General features: G+C 41.3%; 2 protein-coding genes across 10 annotated transcripts in view; one reads left to right on the forward strand and one right to left on the reverse strand.

The window, feature by feature from the left end:
• Window positions 1–221: 221 nt before the first annotated feature.
• Window positions 222–17,916, reverse strand: Pex13 (peroxisomal biogenesis factor 13). Of its 3 annotated transcripts, none has more exons than NM_001107242.2 (4): window positions 17,776–17,916; window positions 7,830–8,524; window positions 1,907–2,032; window positions 222–990 (listed from the first exon to the last, which is right to left on the reverse strand). In NM_001107242.2, exons 1-4 carry the CDS (start codon window positions 17,865–17,867, stop codon window positions 692–694), a joined length of 1,212 nt encoding a protein of 403 aa, NP_001100712.1. In that variant the 5' UTR covers window positions 17,868–17,916; the 3' UTR covers window positions 222–691. The 3 variants fall into 3 exon arrangements, with proteins under 3 accessions (NP_001100712.1, XP_038948027.1, XP_038948029.1); XM_039092099.2 differs by lacking the exon at window positions 17,776–17,916 and adding an exon at window positions 17,373–17,509 and having other exon boundaries at window positions 224–990; XM_039092101.2 differs by lacking the exon at window positions 17,776–17,916 and adding an exon at window positions 9,015–12,578 and having other exon boundaries at window positions 224–990.
• Window positions 17,917–18,073: 157 nt separating this feature from the next.
• The window catches only part of Pus10 (pseudouridine synthase 10), a 62,663-nt gene continuing 58,652 nt past the window's right edge, over window positions 18,074–22,084 (forward strand). For 5 of the 7 annotated variants that reach the window (XR_010057371.1, XR_010057372.1, XM_063273271.1 and 2 more), the window contains exons 1-2: window positions 18,331–18,471; window positions 20,989–21,129. Coding sequence is in view for 5 of the 7 variants with exons in the window: in XM_063273271.1 (XP_063129341.1) it covers window positions 21,004–21,129 (126 nt within the window). In the remaining 2 variants the exon portion in view is untranslated. Of the gene's footprint in view, window positions 18,472–20,988; window positions 21,130–22,084 lie in introns of all 7 variants that reach the window. The other 2 variants (NM_001401164.1, NM_001025278.2) reach the window with 2 other exon arrangements.

Below are 22,084 nucleotides of genomic sequence, written 5' to 3' on the forward strand. Positions count from 1 at the left end.
GATGGCTCAGGATGAGATCTGGTTATACATGTGATGGCTCAGGATGCCATTTCGTGATGCTGTAAAGAGATTAAGGAGCTGTCATTCTAGAACCATCTCCCTCACGGTGCTTCCAGTGACCTCTTAACAACAAACGTTTATAAATACAATAAAAGATGATAGTATCAATTGTTGGCAGGTAAAAACCACATCGCCTAAAGTAAATTCAACACCAGACATAATATAGATCAGAAAATTTTTATTATTTAGTTTCTTTATAAGGTTATAAAAATTTAGACTTTTGTCTGTTCTTATAAGTAGTTGTTATCACTCAATTTTTGAAGACTTCACGTCAACTAACTCAGAACTTTAAAAAGCATTAGTGATCCCTTCTGAGGCAACTTGTGTGTTCTATTGTTCATCAAATTTATTGATCCAATAAGCCTGGGGACTGAGATAAGATGGAGCCGACAACTATCTCCACAATCTTAAAAGCTAAGTGAAACAAATGTCCTCATGGTCCAAGAGACAATCAAGTGTAGCCAGATCACTTGACCAGCAACTAGCGTGTGACTACATAACTTCTAGCAGCAGAACGCCCGGGACAGCCATGAGCAAATGCTTTCATTCAACCGCAAATTAATTCCTCTGTAAGAAATAATTTTAAAAATACTCTAAAATATTGTTCACCTGCCCGCAAACATGAAACACATCAAAGGTCTTGTTTGTCTCCATTTTTCCCTGTAGAATCAGGTGTACCGGCAACCTTATTAGTTTCAACAAAAACAGATTCAAAGGCAGCTTCCTGTTCCTCCAAAGAATTGGTGGTAGTGACTCCTTTAACTGATGTTGGGTTGGTAAAAGACTGTTGCTGCTTGGGCATTGTACTCGATTCTACTGTTTTTCTGCCTCTTCTTTTACCAAGAATTTTGACATAATTTGCAGGTATAAGTCCTGTTGTTTGACCGTCAAGACTAGCCAGAAGCCAGCCACGCACTTTGGGTTGTTGTTCTGAAGAAAGAGAGAGACAGTTTTTAAGTACACTCTGGAATAAAAAAAAAAAAAAATATATATATATATATATATATATATATATGTGTGTGTGTGTGTGTGTGTGTATTTATTTATTTATATATTACGATAATGTATGCTAAACAAAGTCAGAAACTTGTAGTGAGACAGGTAAATGAGTAGGATGTGCACACACACTCAAAAGCAAACATTAGCGCACCTAACCGGTCTAGATCCATTTTTCTTTTAAAATAAAGAGATGGAATCTCAGTCACCTAAGTGCTTTAGCCTCCTAGGTAGTAGGGACAATAGATAGTGTCACGCTTCAATCCCATTCTTAAATTTACAGTTTAGTAAAGTAATAAAATATAATAAATAGAAAAAATAAAGTATTGTAAGTATACGTTATATAGCATACTAAATAGTCCTATGAAAAGCATTGTATACTGTATAGGGATTAACAAGAATTTTGAATTTAGAAGAGACTATACAGGGAAGTCTTCTAATACTATGTATGAGGCATTTTCTCTGACTTTACTGTGTCTGACACAGGGTCTCATGTACAAAATAATAAAGGGGATGAGTTGAGAAGAGCAAGGGGTCAGTAGGGTTGGGAGGGGACAAGAGGATAACGGGGACAGTGGAGGTTAACACTTGTGATCCTGGGCTATACAGTGTGAGACCCTGTCTCAATCTCTTCCTTGAAAAGAAAAAAAAAGGAGGAAAGAAAAGAAAAAGAAAGAAAAAAAAAATCAACCAATCAACCAAACAAACATACAAAAAAACAACCAAAAAAAAAAAAAAAAAAAAAACAGACAAAAGCAAAACTCTGGTAACCATCTGTAAGGTGCTTTGTTTCAGTTTCAAATAATACCTTTACAATTATTAAAAACTAAAGATAATTACAACTTGTTACCTTTGAGGGCTAGATTTAGCATATCACCAGCACGGAAAGAAATTTCTTCATCAGACACAGCGGCAAAGTCGTATTCTGCTCTAGCAACTACATGGTCGTCCTCACCGTTTGCCCAGTTGGTGCTGTCTACAGACGAAATCAATGGTAGGTTAAAAAGTTAGCAAAATGCAGATGTTCACTGGCTGTGGCTTGTAAGCGGCACAAATCCAGCTGCCAAGTGGACGGGCCTCCCTTCCTAAGTAGCTCCTCACAAGGATCACTGTGAAGGGCAGGCAGGCTTAGTGTTGTACGAACGAACTACCACACTATCACATTCCTTACAAACTCTTCCCCTTTCTTACCCTCTCACTTTCAGTCAGGGGCTGACAATTCTTTCCTCCCTTTCTTCATAGAGGGTGAGTAGTGTACATTTTATATATTGAAGTCCACTAGGAAAAGTTTCTTAGATAGTATATAATTATTTATAAAACATGAAAAAGAAATTTCATGGGTTTTTTTTTAGGCAAAATTCAAAATAGCAGGGTTTTTTGTTTGTTTGCTTATTTTAAGTGGTAGTACATGTTTACTCAGAAGAAAAGAATACTCAGGGGAAGGATATTTCATTTATTTTGGGTTCAATGGCAAACACTCATTTCTGTATTTCATTTGTGAAATGCTAATTGGCAGTAAGATTTGAGGTGCAATTCTCGGGTATCCAGGTTTGATTAAGCACACCCATTACTTGGGAGAGTGACAGACTAGGATATAATTCTGTTCACATTTCTCAACTATGCTGTGTACCATGTTATCACACTGCTGACTAATCATTTCCCAATGATACATCAGTGGGAGCTTGTCAGTTACAGTTAGAGTCTGAAATGTTGTTTCCTTTGCAACTAGAAGTCCAAAAACTGCTTCTGGGACTCAGTTTGAACTTGGAAACCTGTATGGGAGTGGAAATCTCACTGATTTTTAACATTTTTTAAAAAAGACTTATTTATTTGTTTTATGTGAATACACTATAGCTGTCTTCAGACACACTAGAAGAGAGCATTAGATCCCATTACAGATGGTTGTGAGCCACTATGTGGTTGCTGAGAATAGAACTCAGGATCTTTGGAAGAGCAGTCAGTGCTCTTTAACCTTTGAGTCATCTCTCCAGCCCGATTTAAACATTTTTATTAGGATATATTAATTATACATAGTGATGGATTTCATTATGACATTTTCATAAATGGGTACAATGCACTTGGAGATATTTAGCCCATCCTCTCGTCCCTTCTCTCTCCTGTTAACCCCTTGTTCTTTCCAAGTAATCTGTCACACGAGACCCTGTCAGATATTAAAACAAAAAGACAAACACAGCATCCCCAACTTCTATTAAGAAAGTCCTGGGGGGTTGGGGATTTAGCTCAGTGGTAGAGCGCTTGCCTAGCAAGCGCAAGGCCCTGGGTTCAGTCCCCAGCTCCGGAAAAAAAGAAAAGAAAAGGAAAAAAAAAAAAAAAAAAAAAGAAAATCCTGGAGGGGAAGTCGGTTTGTAACTGCTGCCCCATCTCTGTGGCCCCACTTGACATGACAACAGTGCTGCATCACCGGGCAGCTGGAAAGCCTCAGGAACTGCCCATAGTCTCTGTGGCTGAACAGAACCTGAACAACCATTAACTTAGAAAATGTTTCTCAAAGATTTATAAATTTTGTTCAACTAAACCCTTTTAGACTTCACATATTTTGACTACTCTTGCAGTACTGCTTAGTAGATTCCACTTCAGGCTATAATAAATCAGTGTTTCCAGTTTTAAAATTAGTCATATTGTATAGCTATTCACAGTGGCAAACTACATCATTACCTCAGATTTACCACGGCCGCCTCAAGCAACTGTGAAGTGTCAGGATCTAGTGGGTTATCACGAGCCAGAGAAAGCCACTCAAATAACTCGCCCCCTTTTCTTCTTCTGTGAGGTGAGGTCTGACACCAGTCCTTGCACATGCTAAGCACATGCTAAGCACATGCTCTGATAACATACAGCCAGCACCCTTCACTTATCTTCAGGTGGCAATGCCATTCTGAATGTTAAGAAACCAATCTCATTGACAGGCTAACAGCCTTAAAGAGACTTACTGTTTGCAGATAAATTTCTTTGGCTGTTGTAATAATTATCAATTAAGATTTCCTTCACTGGCTAGCAAATTAAACTTTGGTTTTAGCTTCTATTTCCTTTACTTTTGTGGGTAGAGTAGGAAATTTTTAGTTTTTAAGTGTTGATTTCTGTGACTACTGTTCAGTCTGGCAGCTGTAATAATTTAACACAACTATTGTGTCATTGCAGAGTGAACAAGTACTTTACCAAAATTCATTGTACTGTGTCTTTAAAGGATAACCCCTCCTTTTCAGATCTAGTGTGCTACATACAACCTCTTTATGAAACGTAGTATGTGACTGTGGTGGTCTGAATATGCTGGGCCCATAGGCAGTGCTAACATTAGGAGGTGTGGCCTTGTTGGAGCAAGCGTGTCACTGTAGGGGTGGGCTCTGGACCTCTCTACCCACTGCAGAAGAGACCTTCTTCCTAGCAGCCTGAGTATGAGTCTTCTGGTGGCCTTCAGATGGAGATGTAGAACTCTCAGCTTCTCCCACACCATGCCTGTCTGGATGCCGCCATACTTCCCACCAAGATGATAATGGTCTGAGCCTCTGAAAGTATTAAGTCTGCCCCAATTAAATGTTGTCCTTTTTAAGAGTTGTCTTGGTCACGGTGTCTCTTCACAGCAATGAAATCCTAACTAAGACAGTGACTTTGCTCATGAACAGAGCACTAGCTTAGCATGCTTAAAGTCTATATTTAATTCCCAGCTGCACCACCAAAAAATACTGTCTTAGAGTTTCTGCTGCTGTGAAGAGACACCATGACCACAGCAGCTTTTATAAGGGAAAGCATTTAACTGGGGCTGGCTTACAGTTCATTTCAATGCATTATCCTCACGGTGGGGAGCAGGGCAGCCTGCAGGCAGACACAGTAGCTCAGAAGTCTACATCCACATCCAAAGGCAGCAGGAAGAGAGAGCTGCGGGGACTGGCTTGGGCTTTTGACATACTTCCTTCAACAAGGACATGGCTTCTACTCTTTTCAAATACTGCCACTCCCTGTGACTAAGTATTGAAATCTATGAGCCTATGGGGCGGGCATTCACATTCAAGCCACTACAACACTATAACAATACACGTGGGGGTTGGGGATTTAGCTCAGTGGTAGAGCGCTTGCCTAGGAAGCGCAAGGCCCTGGGTTCGGTCCCCAGCTCCGGGAAAAAAAGAAACAAACAAACAAACAAACAAACAAACAAAACAAAAAAGGGGTTGGGGATTTAGCTCAGAGGTAGAGCGCTTGCCTAGTGAGCGCAAGGCCCTGGGTTAGGTCCCCAGCTCCGGAAAAAAAAAAAACCAAAAAACAAAAAAACAAAAAAACAAAACAAAACAAAACAAAACAATACACATGGCACTCTGTCTGCTGCCAAACTGGAACTGAGTTTGAGATTTGTAGAGTGCAGCTCAGCCAGTAGTGTGAATCCATTAATCCACATAAGGTCTTTGCACAAGCTACTCTGCTGTTTCAATACAAAATCAGCCACGGCAATGTGTAAGTATGGCTATGTTTCAATAAAACTTTATAAACATCTGAATTTCCTATAATCTTCACATCAAAAACCTGAATTTAAAAAAAAAAAGTGTTCACGTAAACGAGCATGTGTGTATAGGTCAGAGGTTGATACTATTTTCTTCTCTGTCTACTGTGTTTTTGACACAGTTTCTTATTGGGCTTGGCGACCAGAATAGGATAGAACTGGATAGGCAGGCTGGGATTAGATCCAGGTATCTAGCTGTCTCTTGGCCATGCTAGTTCTCGAGTCACACATGCAAGGCTCTGTCTCCTCTTACATGGGTGCTGATGATCCAAATTCAAGCCAGTCCTCCTGCTTCTGTGGCAGGCACTTGACCGACTGAGCCATCTCTCCAGCCTCTCTTCTGATTTTAAAATTCTTTTTTTCTGATTACTGAAAAGCATAACTAGCAGAAGAACTGTAGGTTTAGCACACAACTGTCTGTGGACGTCTGCTCTAAGGAGCAGAGATAGGAGCTAAATTTTCTCAATGCTACTTCTCAGAAATATTTCTACTGCCTGACCAACCCCTTCTGACTTACTTCTGTGTCACCTTTTCTCCTCTTTCCTATAAAAGGCTCTGTTATTGAATCCCCACACCAATCTCTAACCTGTCTCTAAGACTTGTAAGAGACAAAGCAGGCTAAGAACGCAGTTCAGGAGACTACTGTAAGACCTTCATTCAAGGCCTTCATTCAGCCTGCATGTGCATAGGCCAAGACAACTACACCAATCGATCATACTCTATTTCCCCTCTCCTAGTCGGTGCTCACCCCCACCCACTCACACACACATTTCCTGACTTAATTTACCCCTTACCTACCTCAAAAAAAGGTCACCCCCAGTCCCCCGCCCTCCTCAAACATCCCAGTGGCAGGCAGAGCGACTCTACAGAAGCACAGACGGCTCTCTTCCCTCCCGTCTCCTGCGCTCTTACATCACTACCTCCTTGCTGGCCTCCTTGCTGATTATCAGGTCAGGCTACTGCTACTGAAATACCTTTCAGATTCTACAGCTCAAACATTTCTCCAGTAGCCTGGAGGGCTTTACTCCTCTTTCAGGAAGCCTTCCTTGAATATCCATGGTGCTATAACAGGTTCCTCCTCCTCCTTTCCTCTGGGACTCCCCAGCATCCTTCCTGATTATATTTTTTCCTGCAGTACTCATTATTTCCTGACTCGCTGCATATTCTGTTTACTGCCAGTCAGCAGATTGCCACAAAAGGCGTGCTTTCTGTCCCTGCCGGAATCTAGAACTGTGACTGACCTGTATTAGGTATTCAGTTAACACAGACTAATCAGTAAAATATCCATAATAACCTGCTCAAAAGCCTGTGGCACTTTCCCTCTTTGCTTCTATAAACCACACCTAACAAGCAACTGAATCGACTGTGTCTGTCCTTTCTCACATACCCCCATTTAGTCTTCAACCTCTTCCATCAAGTCTAGCTGAATTCTTCAAATTACTAATTATGAAGCCTTTGTTTTTAATGTGCCAAACGGGTTACTAGATACTCAACATAACCCAACCCTTTACTGTGCTCTCTCTTCCTCCTCCCCACCCCCACCCTCATATGCTGGGCATCAGACACAGGGTCTTACATACACGTGGGAAGCAAGCAAACATTCTTCCAATGAGCTATACCTCCAATTCCCAGGCTGAACTCTTTAGAAAACTATTTATGTTACGAATGTTTAGCACAAAAACCATCATTTCCTTACTAAATAAAAACTTTCCTTTTTTTTTTGGTGGTACTAGAGCTTGAACCCTGGGCTACATGCACTCCAATGAGCTATAGTCCTACAATAATAAAGAGCTATCAAAAGCTAACTCAGAGGCCATTTCTTCACAGTTAATATGGCCAAAAATAGTGGTTTCACGCTTCTAGATCTCTTTGCCAGGTGACAGATACGGGTTAACAATCAGTTAGCCCCAGATCTGCTTCTGGTTCTGCCTCACTAAACCAGTTTTGCCCTATTAAAATTGCCTATATATTGTTGTGATGATTCTCTTCCATTATTTTAGAAAAACAGGGATTGTGCTCTTGGATCTTTATATATTCCATAGCATCAATTTCAGTACTCACTTTGTAAATGAGTTAGGTTAGTGTGTATTACTAAATTGAATAAATTAATCAGCAAGTTTGTCTCTGTTACACATTCTTTTTCTGGTTTTGAAGCTCTTAACTAAAAGGATAATTAAAATAGGAAATGCAAATGAATATAAGGAATGCTAATTTAACAAAATCATTCTTGAAATTTTAGATTGTTATGTGGTTTAATTATTCTTACCTGTTACTTCATCGCTATGTGTAGACAGAAGTTTCCAGATGAGATAAGGACCACCAAGGATGACAGCAAAGAACAGGAATATTGGCCAAGATTTTGCTGAGTTATTTGCTTGGTCCTCGGCACCAAGGCAGGCCACAGTTCCTTCACTTTCTGCCCATAGGTCCTCGTTCTCAGAGCCTCTCCTTAAACCCATCATCCACTGTAACCGTCTATAAAGATATCTTATAGTCCTCACTAACGCAAAGGCTGAAAAAACCTTGGTGAAGTGTATCTTTAGCCGGGAAAAGTGGTTTGCTACGTCCAAGACAGCCCTGAAGCTGTTGTAGACGGCTGAGAAAGTGGCATCCATCATCATGCTGACCGAGGCAAACGCATGCACGATGCTCTCAATGGACTGGAAGGCACCTCTGCTGCTTTCTTCAGCTTGCTGGACAAACCTACTGGGAGGAAGATCATCTACTCGGAGGCGGTTAAAGCCCAAACCATTGTATCCGTAACTATACGGGCTATAGCTTCCGTAGAACGCATTTCCATAGGCTCCATATCCAGATGAGAATGAACTGTAAGCAGGTCTGAAAGTGTTCACATTGTTGCCGCCTGTCTGCTGGGACGGCCTGGGAAGAATAGGTGGAGGCACTCTGGTAAGCGTTGGTTGTCCAGGTCTTGTCAATAAAGTAGGGCCCAAGTCAGCAGATCTAACACACAAAAAAATCCAAGTTATTATGCACAAAATCTTTTGTCTAATAAGTAAGTTTTAATTATAATTATGGCTATGTATTCTTTTTTAGAATTCCATTTCTCTTTCATTGATGTTAAAAGTCGGTATAGTAGCTGCTGGAGAGATGACACTGGATGGTTTTCCAGGGGACCCAGGTTTGCTTTCCAGCACACACACTGCAGCTCACAACCACCCGTAACCCCTGTGAGGAGGGAATCAACGGCCTCCTCTGACCTCCATGGCGTTCACGCTCACGCGCCGCCTACTGTCCAGGGCATGTTTATTGCTTGTTATCACGACCAGCACAGTGAAGAACACTAAGTAAGCCCACGACAGAAGACAGATGATACTTCTGTAATGCTGTGCTATTTTCTTCCACTCAGCTCTTAAAACATTTTAAACAGAAAAAAATTGGCGGAATACATACATATTTTTAAATGTAAATTCAATAACTACTATGATCTTACCATATTTTTTTCTCTCACTTTGGTCCACAAATTCTTGAAATAACCAAAATTAACTTCTAAACTTGATACATTACCCTGTATGTATCTTGGAAGGCATTTCCCAAGGGAAAAAAAAACATTTGTTACTACCCCATCACTGAAAGCTAAAGTTTCATACAATCAATAACACAATTAATAAAAAACAAAACAAAAAATAAACTAGTCCTTTCCCCAGAAGTGTAAAATAGCTTTGACGTAAAATCCAGTTACCATTAGTTTACCCAGTTAATATAAAATTCTTTATTATTTTCCTAGTTGCAATACTTTCATTACTCCTGAAAGACACTCGGAGGTCACAGGGATGGCAATGAGAATTAAGATAGATCCTAACAGGGGTTGGGGATTTAGCTCAGTGGTAGAGCGCTTGCCTAGGAAGCGCAAGGCCCTGGTTCGGTCCCCAGCTCCGAAAAAAAAAGAACCAAAAAAAAAAAAGATAGATCCTAACAGCATAAGGACATAGCTGAGAACACCATAATGAAAGCCGTTGCCAGTCACACTGTATTACTTAGTTTTAAAATACCCTGTATTCACCAGCAGTCACTTCCAGTTTCCTTTCCATCTCTAACCTTTGGTAAACACAAACTTACTTTGTCTCTATGACCTTATCTAGTCTAGGTATTTCAGATATAGTTGGTTTCAGTTGTTGAAATATTCTTAAAACATCTATAAAGTTGCCAATACCCAATCATTATGCCCAGGAGTGATAGGTTTCTGTAGGCTTTAGATCACTTTGAGACAGCCCACTCTGGCCTATACTGTACTGTGTAGCTGGTCTCTCCAGTGCAGGGATTAAATGCATACGCCACCATGCCTGTCTTTCAAATCATACTTTAATCAACCAACTAGTACATACACCAGCTTGTCCATGTATTAATAATGTGTCAGCACAATAACTCATGCTTCAACAACTCAAATACTTACACCTTTTCTTTAGTAAAGCTTCACATACACCTTGTACTTTGGATTATTAGACAGATCTAACTTGGGGGCCATTTTAAAAAGTGAGATCAATTCGTAATGTGAAAACCCCGGAACTAAACAGACTATACAATGGCCATGATCTCACAGCTGTTAGGGTTAAAATCAGCTTGAACACTGCTTTGCTCAACTTCACCTGTGATTACACATCTTTCACTGTCCTATACATGTATACATGCACACAAATGACAAAGTGCTGATTTTGAGGTTATAGTGAATTTTGGTGGGTAGACAAATTTGTAAATATGGGATCTATAAAGAGTGAGGGTCTATGTTAGTCCCACAGTAGGTGTGATCTGAAGCTTGCTTCTTTCACTTCAGCATATTTCCAAGGCTCACCCTATTGCAGAACAAATCAAAATCAGTTCATGTGAGAACTTCTTCCCCAAATGCCTCAAAGCACAAGTGTCTCAGATTTGAAGTTCTGGAACATGGTATACATATAGAGGTGTTGTGGGGATGGCATTCAAGTGAAACACTTGTGTTTTGTACACTTTTACACACATAGCTTGATGGTAATTTCATACAAGTTTTAGTATGCTTGTGATTTTTGCTTGTTTCTGAGATGAATTTTTGTAACACAGCTTTGGACAGCCTAGACCTGGCTATGTAGCTCAGGAGCCTTGAACTCAACGGCGTTCCTCCCATCTGAGTAGGGTACCTACTTAATTCTCAACTCATATGCTTTTTTAAAGACAAGGTCTCCCTATTTACCGCAGGCTGTTTTAGGACCATGTAGTCCAGGCAAGCTTCAAATTCATGAACCCTATGTTTCAGCCTCTCAAGTGCTTGAATTACAGGTAAATGTTTATTTTAACCTCAAAGTATTACCTAATGTCAGCTGTAAAATTAACCATAAAATAAAATTATGTCATTACTCTCTTGAAGTTTTAAACTTTGGAACATTTATTACTCTTCATAGCCAAAGGATATTTACTCCCATAGACTATTGCTTGGGGGACATTGGGCTGTTACAATGCTTTGGCTGTTTTGAGTAAAGTCACTAGTAAAGACTGACGTGTATAGACAGTTTTGTATCTTGAGTCTACTCCTATAGTGAACTGTTGGGTTGCATACTAAATATTACATTTAATCTTTGCAGAAACTGTCAGACTAGTTTCCAAAGCAAGCATATCACTTTTACAAATATTCTCACCAGCAGAGTTTGAAGATCACAGCTTGCCCACATTCTCTCTTATTAATGGCGTTTAAACAATAGTCAACTTAATGGCCAGAGAGTTACATCTCACTGTGGTTCTTTTAAGACAGGGTCTGATGTAGTCCAGACTGGCCTCAGACTTGTTACAAAACCAAGAATGACTCTGAACTTCTGATCATCTATGTCTGCATTTCTCTGAAGAGTAATAATACTAAGTACTTTTTATGTCCTTTGCCACTTACAATCCTACCACAAGAAACAGCTCTAAACGTTCCTCATTTACTTGTGTGTGCGCATATGGGGAATGGGCACAGGCCATGGAGTGCATCTGGAGGTCAGGGGACAGCATGAGGGTCCCAGGATGTGGCTGTACGACACAGCTACCTCATTTCCTGACAACTAAACGGGCCTCTTATCATGGTCCTTTTAGTATTTATCTTTTACTGAGTTGGAAGAGTAAAAATGTCTTTTTTAACAAAACATTTACTTTTACTTTACGTGGATAAATATTTTGCCTCCATGTATGTATGTGTATTACATGCATTCAGTACCTGTGGAGGCCAGAAGAGGGTGTTGGATCTCTTGAAACTAGAGTTAACAGAGGGTTATGACCTGCCCTATGGGTCCTGGGCACCAAGCCTCTGTCCTCTGCAAAAGTAGCAAGTATTGAGCCATCTGTCCAACTCCCTCAAAATAACTCTTAAAACTGGTTTTTGAATAAAAAAATTTATAAATTTAGTTTACGCATTGCATTTGAATTTTTCTTCCCATTATATTCTAAAGTAGGATTATCAGCACTGGCAAGAGAACTCAGTGCATAAAACATGTTGCCTTGCAAGCCTGGTGACATCACTTTGATCCTTAGAACCACATTAGGAGAAGAAAACTGACCCCCAAAAGTAGCACTCTGATGTCCACACAGGTGGCGTGGATACATGTCCCTCACTTACACCTGATCCTTGTTTATATCACATGTGTCATGTCTAGTTGCAAAATGGTAATATCTGATGTGACGGAAAGTTTTGACTTAACATTATAAACAAGTTACAGAACTCTCACTTAAAAACACAAACAGCTAAAGGTAGTCTTTACAAAGAGGAACAAACTTTGAAAAGGGCTACCTAGCAAACAGCAAACAGGCCTGGGAAGGCCTGACAAAGGAGTGCTGCTACAGCATAAAACAGAGAGCTCATCTATTTAGATGTGACACAAGATAATACGAAACACAAATGAAAACATACTTCATTTCAGCCTTTGATGAAGGCTGATGCTACAGGTTCACTCACCTCTGTGTCAGGAATCACAAGGTGAGTTAGGGAACTAGAAATAACAAGAGTGAAGGTTCTACTCAAATGAACTCAAGTGTTCACTGGGGCTAAGAGCTGGGACCTTGGTACCTACTACAAAATATTCTGTCAACTTCTTTTTAAAAGAAAGTTACAGATCTTCCCAAAACAACACAGTTTTGCTATTCTTCTTAGTTGCCTTCCAGAACTAGACAGTAAAATCCTACTGCAAAGGAGCAGCACACTTTGGCTGTAGAATATACAGAAATCAAGCTGGAAGTGACGTAAAACTTCCTCCCTGCTGGCTATCTAGCTTGTGTCAGAAGGTGTTATGCAGGCCACATGGGAGCCAACCATCATGGTGTTACCCAGAAGTGTACTATCCTGCCAGATAAGATACACCCAATGATGAATAATGGCAAGTAAACAACTACATTTTGGTCCTGGGTTTCCAGAGGAAAGAATTCATGTCTGGTACATAAATCTGGTTAAAAACCCTCATGGCTAGTCAGATAAAAGGCTCTGGGGTGGGGGTGGGGACAGGGAGGCCTATCTGATACTAAATGGTTTTGCTAACTGGCCATGTTGTAAACTACCGTCTAAATATTTGTGCTATACACATGGCTATCCTTGACCATGGCCAGAGAAGCTTAAGCTTGTCTTTGCAGTTAAAAGCAGAGACTCTTAACTGGTCATTAACTGGTCAAAGTGAGAGTAAGTGACTGCTTAGCCCTAAACGGGACATCTCTACCAACCCTCGCTCACAAGCTTAGGACACACTGGAAAAGAGGGGGTGGGAAAAATGTGAGAGCCAAAGGATGTGAACACAGTCTTCTAGACCGAACCAGGCCTCCTAACTTATGAGTGCACCTCACCAGCTATGTAACACGCATGAAACCTGTACAACATCAAGCCAACAACATTGTAAGTCAGCATTCAAACAGGCAGACATTCAAACAGTGCCCTACAAACAGATGTGAAAAGATTGTGGGGGGAAGGGGCACGTTGGAGGGGCCTGGGGAGCAGGAGGTGTATGATACGACCGAGATACATTGTTTGTATGAATGAAAATGTCAAAGAAAATGTCAAAGAATAAACAAAATATTATACACAAAAATTTAAAAATAAAGTCACAGACCTAAGAAAGGGGTTGGCCACTGACACACCTCAAGCCCAGGAAACAAATTAACTTCCACAGTTAATATGTAATTCTCTGGCCTAATCCACTGTTTTTATATCTGATTCTTATCAGATGTAAATGTGGGATTGGGTGCTATGGATGCAATAATAGCAAGGAGACTACTATGCAGAAAAAGTAAAATTCTAAAATTCCTAAATTTATAGAATCCATGAAGATGAAGAAAAGAAAAATTAAGATACCAGGTTAACAAAAATCAGTACTAAAAATAAATTTAAAGGAAAAAATTATAGCACAATACAAAGATTCTAGTTCTTTAAATTCATCAATGTTATCTATTTTTAAGAAAGTCAAATGAGCTGTGCACGGTGGGACACCTCTGATATTAGCACTTGGGAAGGAGGCAGAGGTCGGTGCAGCCCTGAGTTTGAGGCTAGTCAGGACTACACAGAAGTTCCAGGCCTGCCTTCTCTCAAAAACGCAAAACAAACCAATGAAATAAAAACATGTAAATGTGAAGAAATGTATTAGAAATCTCAGACATGATGCTGCAGCTTTAGGGAATGCCTTGTAAGTATAATACAAGAAAAAAAATCAGTTGTACACAGAGCAGAGTGGAGACCTAGAACTGTATGGGAAGGGTGGAGTTCATAATCAGACTAGCTCTCCATTCAGAAACAATTAACTAAAAAAGCTGCTGCTGCTGCTGCTGCCGCTGCTGCCGCTGGGTCACAAAAGAAACAGATCTTGCTTAAAGCATTAGAGAACAAGGTACTGAGAAAACTGAAAATCAAGAGGAAAGAAGACATCTAGAGTCCACCAGCTTAGCTTCGTCTGTAGGGTCTGATCCAGGAAGAGATGGCTGCTGACACAGCTGCTTAGGCCGGTGAGCAAAATGCCTGGGGCAAGTTCAGCTTGGGACCTTAAAGGACTACGTGCTAGGAGTAAGGGAGAAAAGATTGAGCGGAAATAGACCAGCTTTTGTCTAAACAACAGAAAATACGCTTCAAATCAGCCCAATCCTTGACTGGATTAAAGTACCCTACACTACGTTGCTCTGATAGTGAAAAGTAAGTCTCCGGAGGAAGAGAGCTCACATGTCTCTGTGAGACATCTCAGTCATAGAAGATTATATATAATCTATGTAAGGTTCAGCTCTCTACAACAAAACTGGGCCTCCGTGATGACGAAATTGTTGCTTTAAAAGAACACTGAACAACACAGAGCTCCACAGCTACAGAGAAATCCAGAAAAGGAAACAGATTTCAAACTTAAACTGCGCTTGGTATATTCAAACCAAGAAAGACAAGGCCTTCTCAGGCGACATAAAGTCAGGCCAAAAGGAAATTATAAATGAACAGAAACCTTCCCATCTGTGAACTCAATGGCTGGTTTAATAAGAGCCAGGCTTAGGGCTGAGTCCTTGGCTGGGTGGTAAAGTCCTTGCTGTGTAAGCATAAGGACTGAGCTGGGATCTCAGCACTTTCGTAAAACCTGGCATGGAGACATGCTCCTATAATCCAGGAAGCAGGAGGTTCCCAGGGTTTCTCTTGGCAGCAGTCTAATCTAAAGGGCTAGTCCCAGGTTCAGTGAGACCCTGTCTCACAATTAGGTGGAAAGTGATAGGGGAAGATCCCTGAGGTTGACCTTTGGCCTCTAGACACAGACACAGACCTGCGAGTGTACATCCACCCACCCACCCACACACAGGCCAGCCAGGTATTATTGTAATCCAGTAGTACTTCAGAGGCTGAGGCAAGAGGATCTTGAGTTTGAAGTCAACATGGGCAATTTATCGAGACTGTGTCAGACACACAAAAAACCAAACCAAACCAAACCAAACCAAACCAAACCAAAAACAAACTGCTGAAAAATTCCTGAATCCATGAAAGATACCAATGTCAGACCTAAGTACTCCTATGACTCCCACTCAGAATAAGAAAAACATATAGGGGCCTAAAATAGTTCACTGCTATTCAGTGACCAAACAACTTCGGACAATCAGAAAAATAGTGAAAGCAGCTGGCAGGGGTTCAGGGACGGGGACATTTTTAGGCAAGAATAAAAGATGATGACTGAAATTATCAAAAAGCTACCTAAAAACAAAAAGCCAGAAAAAAAAATAGGTGTCTTGATGTTAAAGACAGCTGATGTCCAGATTCCTTGTTGTCAACAGAAGGTATTTTACAGCTCAAAGCACACTAGATAATGCGTCTTGTCTCAGATACAATATTTAGAGGTTCTTAGCCTGTGTGTCATAGCCTCCTTGGCAACCTTTTAGCTCTAATATTTACATTATGATTCCTAACAGTAGCATAATTACACTTATGAAGTAGCAACAAAAATAATTTTATGGTTGAGGTCACCATAACATAACTCCATAAAGGGTTGTAGCATTAGGAAGGTTGAGACTCACTGGTTTAAAGATGAATGTTCAAACAATATTTAAAGGTATAACTATGGAAAAATCTTTGGTGAGTTAAGAAAAATTCAGAACAAGGTGATTGCCTGTAAACCCCAACACTGGGGAAGTTTAGGTAGAAAAACCACTGGGAGCTCAAGGCTGCCTGTGCTCCCTAGTAAGACATTTGTCTAGGAAGAAAGACAGAAAGGAGAAAAAGACAGAAAAACAAAAAGAAATAAGTGATTTCTTAAATACTGTGAGTACTGAATACTATAGATACTGACATGGATTGAAAAAATACAGATTTATTTTATTTTATTTTTTTCCGAGCTGGGGACCGAACCCAGGGCCTTGCGCTTCCTAGGTAAGCGCTCTACCACTGAGCTAAATCCCCAGCCCCACAGATTTATTTTAAACATGTATATATAATTATGTCACAGAGAACCTAGGTATTATATAAAAAATCTTAAAGAGAAAACCTTCTACCTATAAAGAAATAAAATGGAAACTTTTCAATAAAAATTTTCAATGCAAAATTTCCTGTTATAAAACAAATATAAAGACAAAAGTCTAATTAAAAAACGAATCCGGTATCACATAGGAACATAAAGACCTTAAAATAATACAGAATTCAGGGAAACATATTTTAAAAAGGAAGCTAAATCTATTCATTTAAAAATGCAAGGTAAGTTCAACATTAATGGAATGACCCATAATTGCATACTATTAGTAAAACAAACAAACAAACAAACAGTATAGAAGCCAACCATAAAATTTAAGGCACACACAACAACAAACTCAGAAGGCTAAGGTAGAGAGAAGTTTAACGGGATAGCACAGAACACACTTAGAAAGTACCAGTATAAGTGTTGCTCTGGTTTAACATAGTAAATAAAGTTTATCACTCTATTTGTATCTATTAGTTACTGTTCCAAGTGTTTTAGTACTTTTAAAAGAGCACCAGATTTCCCCAACAGCAGAGAAGAGCTCTAACGTACTGGTACTGAGATTTTTTGATGCGCCAGGAAAACGTACAAATCTGCTCTGAAATCCTGTCTCCTGGATTAAGGTGTCTATTTACCCAAAGAAAACACACAGGTTCGCGAAACTCTAATTCTTAATCGTTCAAAAGTGACAGACTCATCTGTCACTGATTTAAATCAAAGCAAATAAAAACTTTATAGGCCTTAGACGGCAATCACACACACAATTTTGTACACAAAGGCTACCCACAGACTTCGAATTCCTGTTTTAGAGTTGTTCTTTCAACCCTCCACCTGAAACGTTAAGCTAAATTATTCTGGAAAAGAAAGCCAAGGGTATGAGCCTGGATTCCAGGTTGCGTAAAAGTGACCTTTGGGGCGTTCAACCAACTTCTGGAGAGGCTGTAAATAGCTTTTCCAGTGACTTTTGCTCCCTATCCCTGTCCGGACTGGGCCGACGTCGCCACGCTCGGCAGCAGACCCAAGCTCGATGCCTTGAAGCGGGTCAGGCTGTCCCGCCCCCCTAGTCCCGCAAATAAGGACAGGAAGCGCCGCTTTTCTCTCTAGCGCCGGCTTCCGTGGGGCCAGCGGGGACGCCTCGGGGAAAAAGGCGCGGCCGTACAGACCGGCAGACGCCGGACTTGGAGACCCGCTCCGCACTCGCCCCCGGCCCGCAACGGGAAGCAACGCCACCCCCCAATAACGGCTTCAACCGCCTCCTGCCAGGTCCCAGCTCTAGCCTCCAAACTCGCGGCCCAAGCACATCACACTCACTGGAAAGTGGGGCCGGGGCCCGGCCCAGGGCCGGCCCCGGGAATTCGGCGGGTCTCCCAGGGTTTGGGAGGCGGCGGCGGCTGGGAGGCCATGTCTCGCCTGCTCCGCTCCGGCTCAGGACAGCGACTGCGACGGCTGGGTGAAGGGGCGCCTCGCTTGCCAGGCAAGACAGGCAGAGCACCGAGCCCTCCGCCCCGCCCACGCCTGACGTCAGGCCAAGGCGTGTGGTCCGCCGAAGCTGGAGGAAGGAGGAAGGGAACAGCTAATTCGCTGGGGTGGGTGTGGGAGGTGGGGAGAGCAGGATGTTCCTCTTTCTTTTCCCTAGTTTGGGTTTCAAATTTGAGTAGGGGCTCATCGACGTTTCTGGCAGCAGCTACTACGACCTAGGTGCCTAGTCTATCGGAGGCTCCTTTGCGGGTCGACCCTTTAAGGCTAGCAGTAAAGCCCCTCGCAGTCCAGCGTTCGCGGAGCTACCTGGAGTACCAGGCTGCCAGCCGGACAGGCTTACAGATCACCCTGTATCGAAAGGGGGTTCATGCATTCCTCTCGTGAGGGGGCCTGGTACTTTCGTTGTAAAGCCCTTGTTTCCTTGGGGAACAGAACGGCTGGACGCAGGAGGTGCGCTGTCTTTAGTCTTCCCCGTTCCCACCCAGGACTGAAAAGGGTTAAGTCTTGGCTGCAGCATCTGGAGAGAAGGTAAGGCCTATGAAGTATGGGGTGAGGGGTTAGGGACTGGTCGTCGAGAGGCGTGGCCGCAGTCCTTTTTGTTTGTTAGCCAGGTGGAGTGGGAAGTTTCTAGAACCTTAGCAAATGGAGTTAAGAGCTTGTTTGGCCAGAACAGGGTTTCCCTTACCTTTCCCCTACCCCCATGCAGAGGACGAACCATGCCTGTGCATGAGGAAATGCATTAAAAAAAGATCTTATGGTGTGAAACGCGAGACTTTTTCAGCTATACCTCCTCTTTCCGGTGCCTTCTTTTCGAGATATTTTCGATATATATATATACAATATATATGTTATATATAATATATATGGTATATAAAAAAAATCCTTCCTCTCCATTTGATGAGACTGGTCTAGATATGTGGCGCGTGGAGAAGGGAGTCAATCCCTTTAGAGATTCTGACATCTGAGAGGGACTTTTGTTGTGACTTTTCAGTTCTTTCAAACAGTAAAACTCTTACCAGCGGAGTCCCGCATCGAAAAACTTAGTGTAAGAAGTATTTCTCGGGGCTTGTTTTCAAAGATAAATCCAGTAACAGAGACAACCCATTTCGTTTTACGAAATCCTACGATTCATTTCGTCTTCGACGTGTATGTCCTTTTAATGTTTACATGATTGAGGAGTCACGATTATTGCTAGGTGAAAAGGGCTTGCAGCTCTGGTTATTAACACACACACACACACACACACACACACACACACACACACACACAGACAGGACTTTTGTTTAAGTTGTTTGAAACCTTATCAAATTACTCAGAACAGGTAGTTTGGTAATTCTTAATCAGGTTTGGGAACTTTTCACAGCCCGGAGGTGGTGGTGTGTTGTTTACTGGCTTTGCATGATGCCTTTATTCTAGTGAACTATGGAGAAAGAGCAGTCTTTATGCCAAAAGGAAGAGCCTAAATTTGAATATTGTTAATTAAATCCAGAGAGGTTTCACTATGAAGTGTCCTCTTAAAGAGCTTACAGACTTGTTTTTTAGAGGGAGATGATGAAAGATCCCACGCAGAGAGACCCTTACTCAAGTCTTGGGAAATCGCGGACCCCAGACACAGAGAGACCATTTTGGATGTAATAAGCAAAGGCGAGGTTTATTACGGAGACCTATTACAGAGATCTCCGGGCCGACACGAATCCCGCGCAGGAGACAGAGGTGTCGGCCCCGAGAGGCTGGGAAAAAGAGTATTTAAAGGCAGAGGCTGTGAGCACCAGGGGATGGGGGATGTCAAAGGGGAATGTACCACAAGTTACAAGATTGTTTTATGGCTCCAGGAGATAAGGGGACGCCAGAAGGTTTTATGGCCCCCTGGTTCCTGGAACAGAGCTACTAAATCAGGAGAAGGGTAGGGTCTTCAGGTCCTCATTATTTTTAAACATTTGTCAAAACTGATGGAGCATTTGTATTTGAAACACCTCTGGTTAGGCTTGGGCTGTCCGGTTTCTTGGAGTGCTCTCTGTAGGACACAATGGCTGAAAAGCACAAGTAGGGGCTTATCAGGGTCTGGAGGACATCTGGTTAAAGTATGACTCTGAGTAAGCTGGGGGGACGTCTTTGGATGGTTTATGGGTCAGTCCTCGATAGCCTGAGCTGGATCCTGCATTCCTTTTCTTTATCTTTATGGCCTGCTATTCCTGGCGGCAGGGCTTAGCCCTGAGTTTGTGGCTTTTGGGGCTAACTCTTTTAATTTTATATTTCTAAACCTAGAATTTGTATAATTTTCTTTTCAATGTATTTGTTTCTCTTTTTACTTAAAGGTTAATTCTATATTTATTTAAAGGTTAATTCTGTATTGAATCAAATATTTGATGTTAATTAACAGAAACAGGAAAAAATAAAATAACCAGTCAAGTTTCTCTGTTAGGGGACTATGAAGATCTCTCCTCCCCTTCTTTCTCTCTAAAGTCTCACTCTGTATGTAGCCCAGGCTGACTTTGACTCTATTTAGCCCAGGTTAGCCTTGAACTCATGGAGATCCTTTTGCTTCAGCCTCTTGTGTACTGAAGTTATAAGTGCGAGTCCTCACACCTGGCAAGAAGATGCATTTTTACATAATTATTTCCAACTCCTCATAGACTCTTTATTGGACATTAAATTAATAGGTTAAGTGAACTGATAGAGGGATTCTGAAACTGAAATAAATACTTGATCACACAGAGTTTCTTGACTTTTTTTAAATAGAGTATATCCCCATATTGTAAGTACTTTCTTGAAAGGTTTACACAGGCAACCCTGAGTGGTCCCAAGTCCTGGTATCTGAAAGTTCGTAATGTCATGTCCAGAGCAAGCTTGGCTTTCTTCGTTCCTCTCTTCTATAACCCACATAATCACATAGTCAAGTTCATATTTTAGAATATAGATATGACAAGCAGTATTTGTAGAGTACAAAATAGAATTTTTCAAATGACAGCTAGCTTTATCTTTCTAAGGACATGTTTGTCTGTGGCTGTGAAATGCTGAAACTGATCGTTTTGGTTTCTCTTGTAGTTGGAGCTGTTCAGTATGTTCCCACTGAAGGAGGAGAACAGACGTGTGGCCCAGCTGCTGCTCAGGTCTGGCACCTGCCCAAGATGCATCTTCAGATTCTGCGGCGTGGATCTTCCGGCCCCTTACAAACGCCCATACAAGGTATATTCTTTTTAAATTAAAGGAAGCTTTTTGTGGAATCAATGTCAGTCACTAGCTTTGAGTACAGCGAGCAGCCTATAATTTCACTAAGAAGGAGGATTAATTAATAGAATGATTCCTACAGAGGTGATTTTGAAACTGCAATTACCTTAAAAATTTGATGTAGGAATATAGTAGGTTTCAAGTGACTACTGTTGAACAGTGTAGAGAGGGACCTTTGGTGGGATTTTTTTTTTGCTATGTTTAATATTTGTGTAGATATTTTATAAAGGGCATCTAGACACAATACCACAAGATATTGCTTCTCACATACATTAATGCAAAGCAACAAGGATGGGCAGGCCATAATCTTGATTCTTCTTTTAAATAGAAAGTGAGGTTGGTTATGCTTTTTAAAATTGAATTTTTCTCTATTTATGATATGATGTGAGCACTTCTGTGTGTGTGTGTGTGTGTGTGTGTGCGTGTATGCGTGTATGTTTGTAATTAGTTCTCTCCTTTCACCATAGACTCTGGGAAATCAAACAGGTCGTTAGACTTGTATGACAAGTGCTCTTACCTAATACTGTATTGCCTACGATACCAGTCCGTTGTTGTGTCTTACCATTTAAATGTATGTGTATATGTATGCTTGTGCTGGGACAGAACCCAGGGCTTCACATGTGCCATTACTCTGTCACTGATCCACATCACCAGCCTGCCGCTGGTTTCACTCACTGAGGAGATATGTTCTGAGAGATATGTCCTGACATGACTCTTTGCTTGTGTGAACGTGATGGAGTATACTTAGGATGGCTGCAGGATATGAGGCTGTGTAATCTAAGGGTCCACCGTCCACAGCTGTGCAGTCTGCTGTTGTCAGGAGCATTATGTGATACCTGGCTCTGTGGGAAGCCTTTAAAGGCAAGTGCTTATTGAGTCATTATTCCTGAAACTGGTAACATAAGAACCTTTA

The sequence above is a fragment of the Rattus norvegicus genome, chromosome 14 (genome assembly GCF_036323735.1).
Source record: "Rattus norvegicus strain BN/NHsdMcwi chromosome 14, GRCr8, whole genome shotgun sequence".
NCBI lineage: Eukaryota > Metazoa > Chordata > Mammalia > Rodentia > Muridae > Rattus > Rattus norvegicus.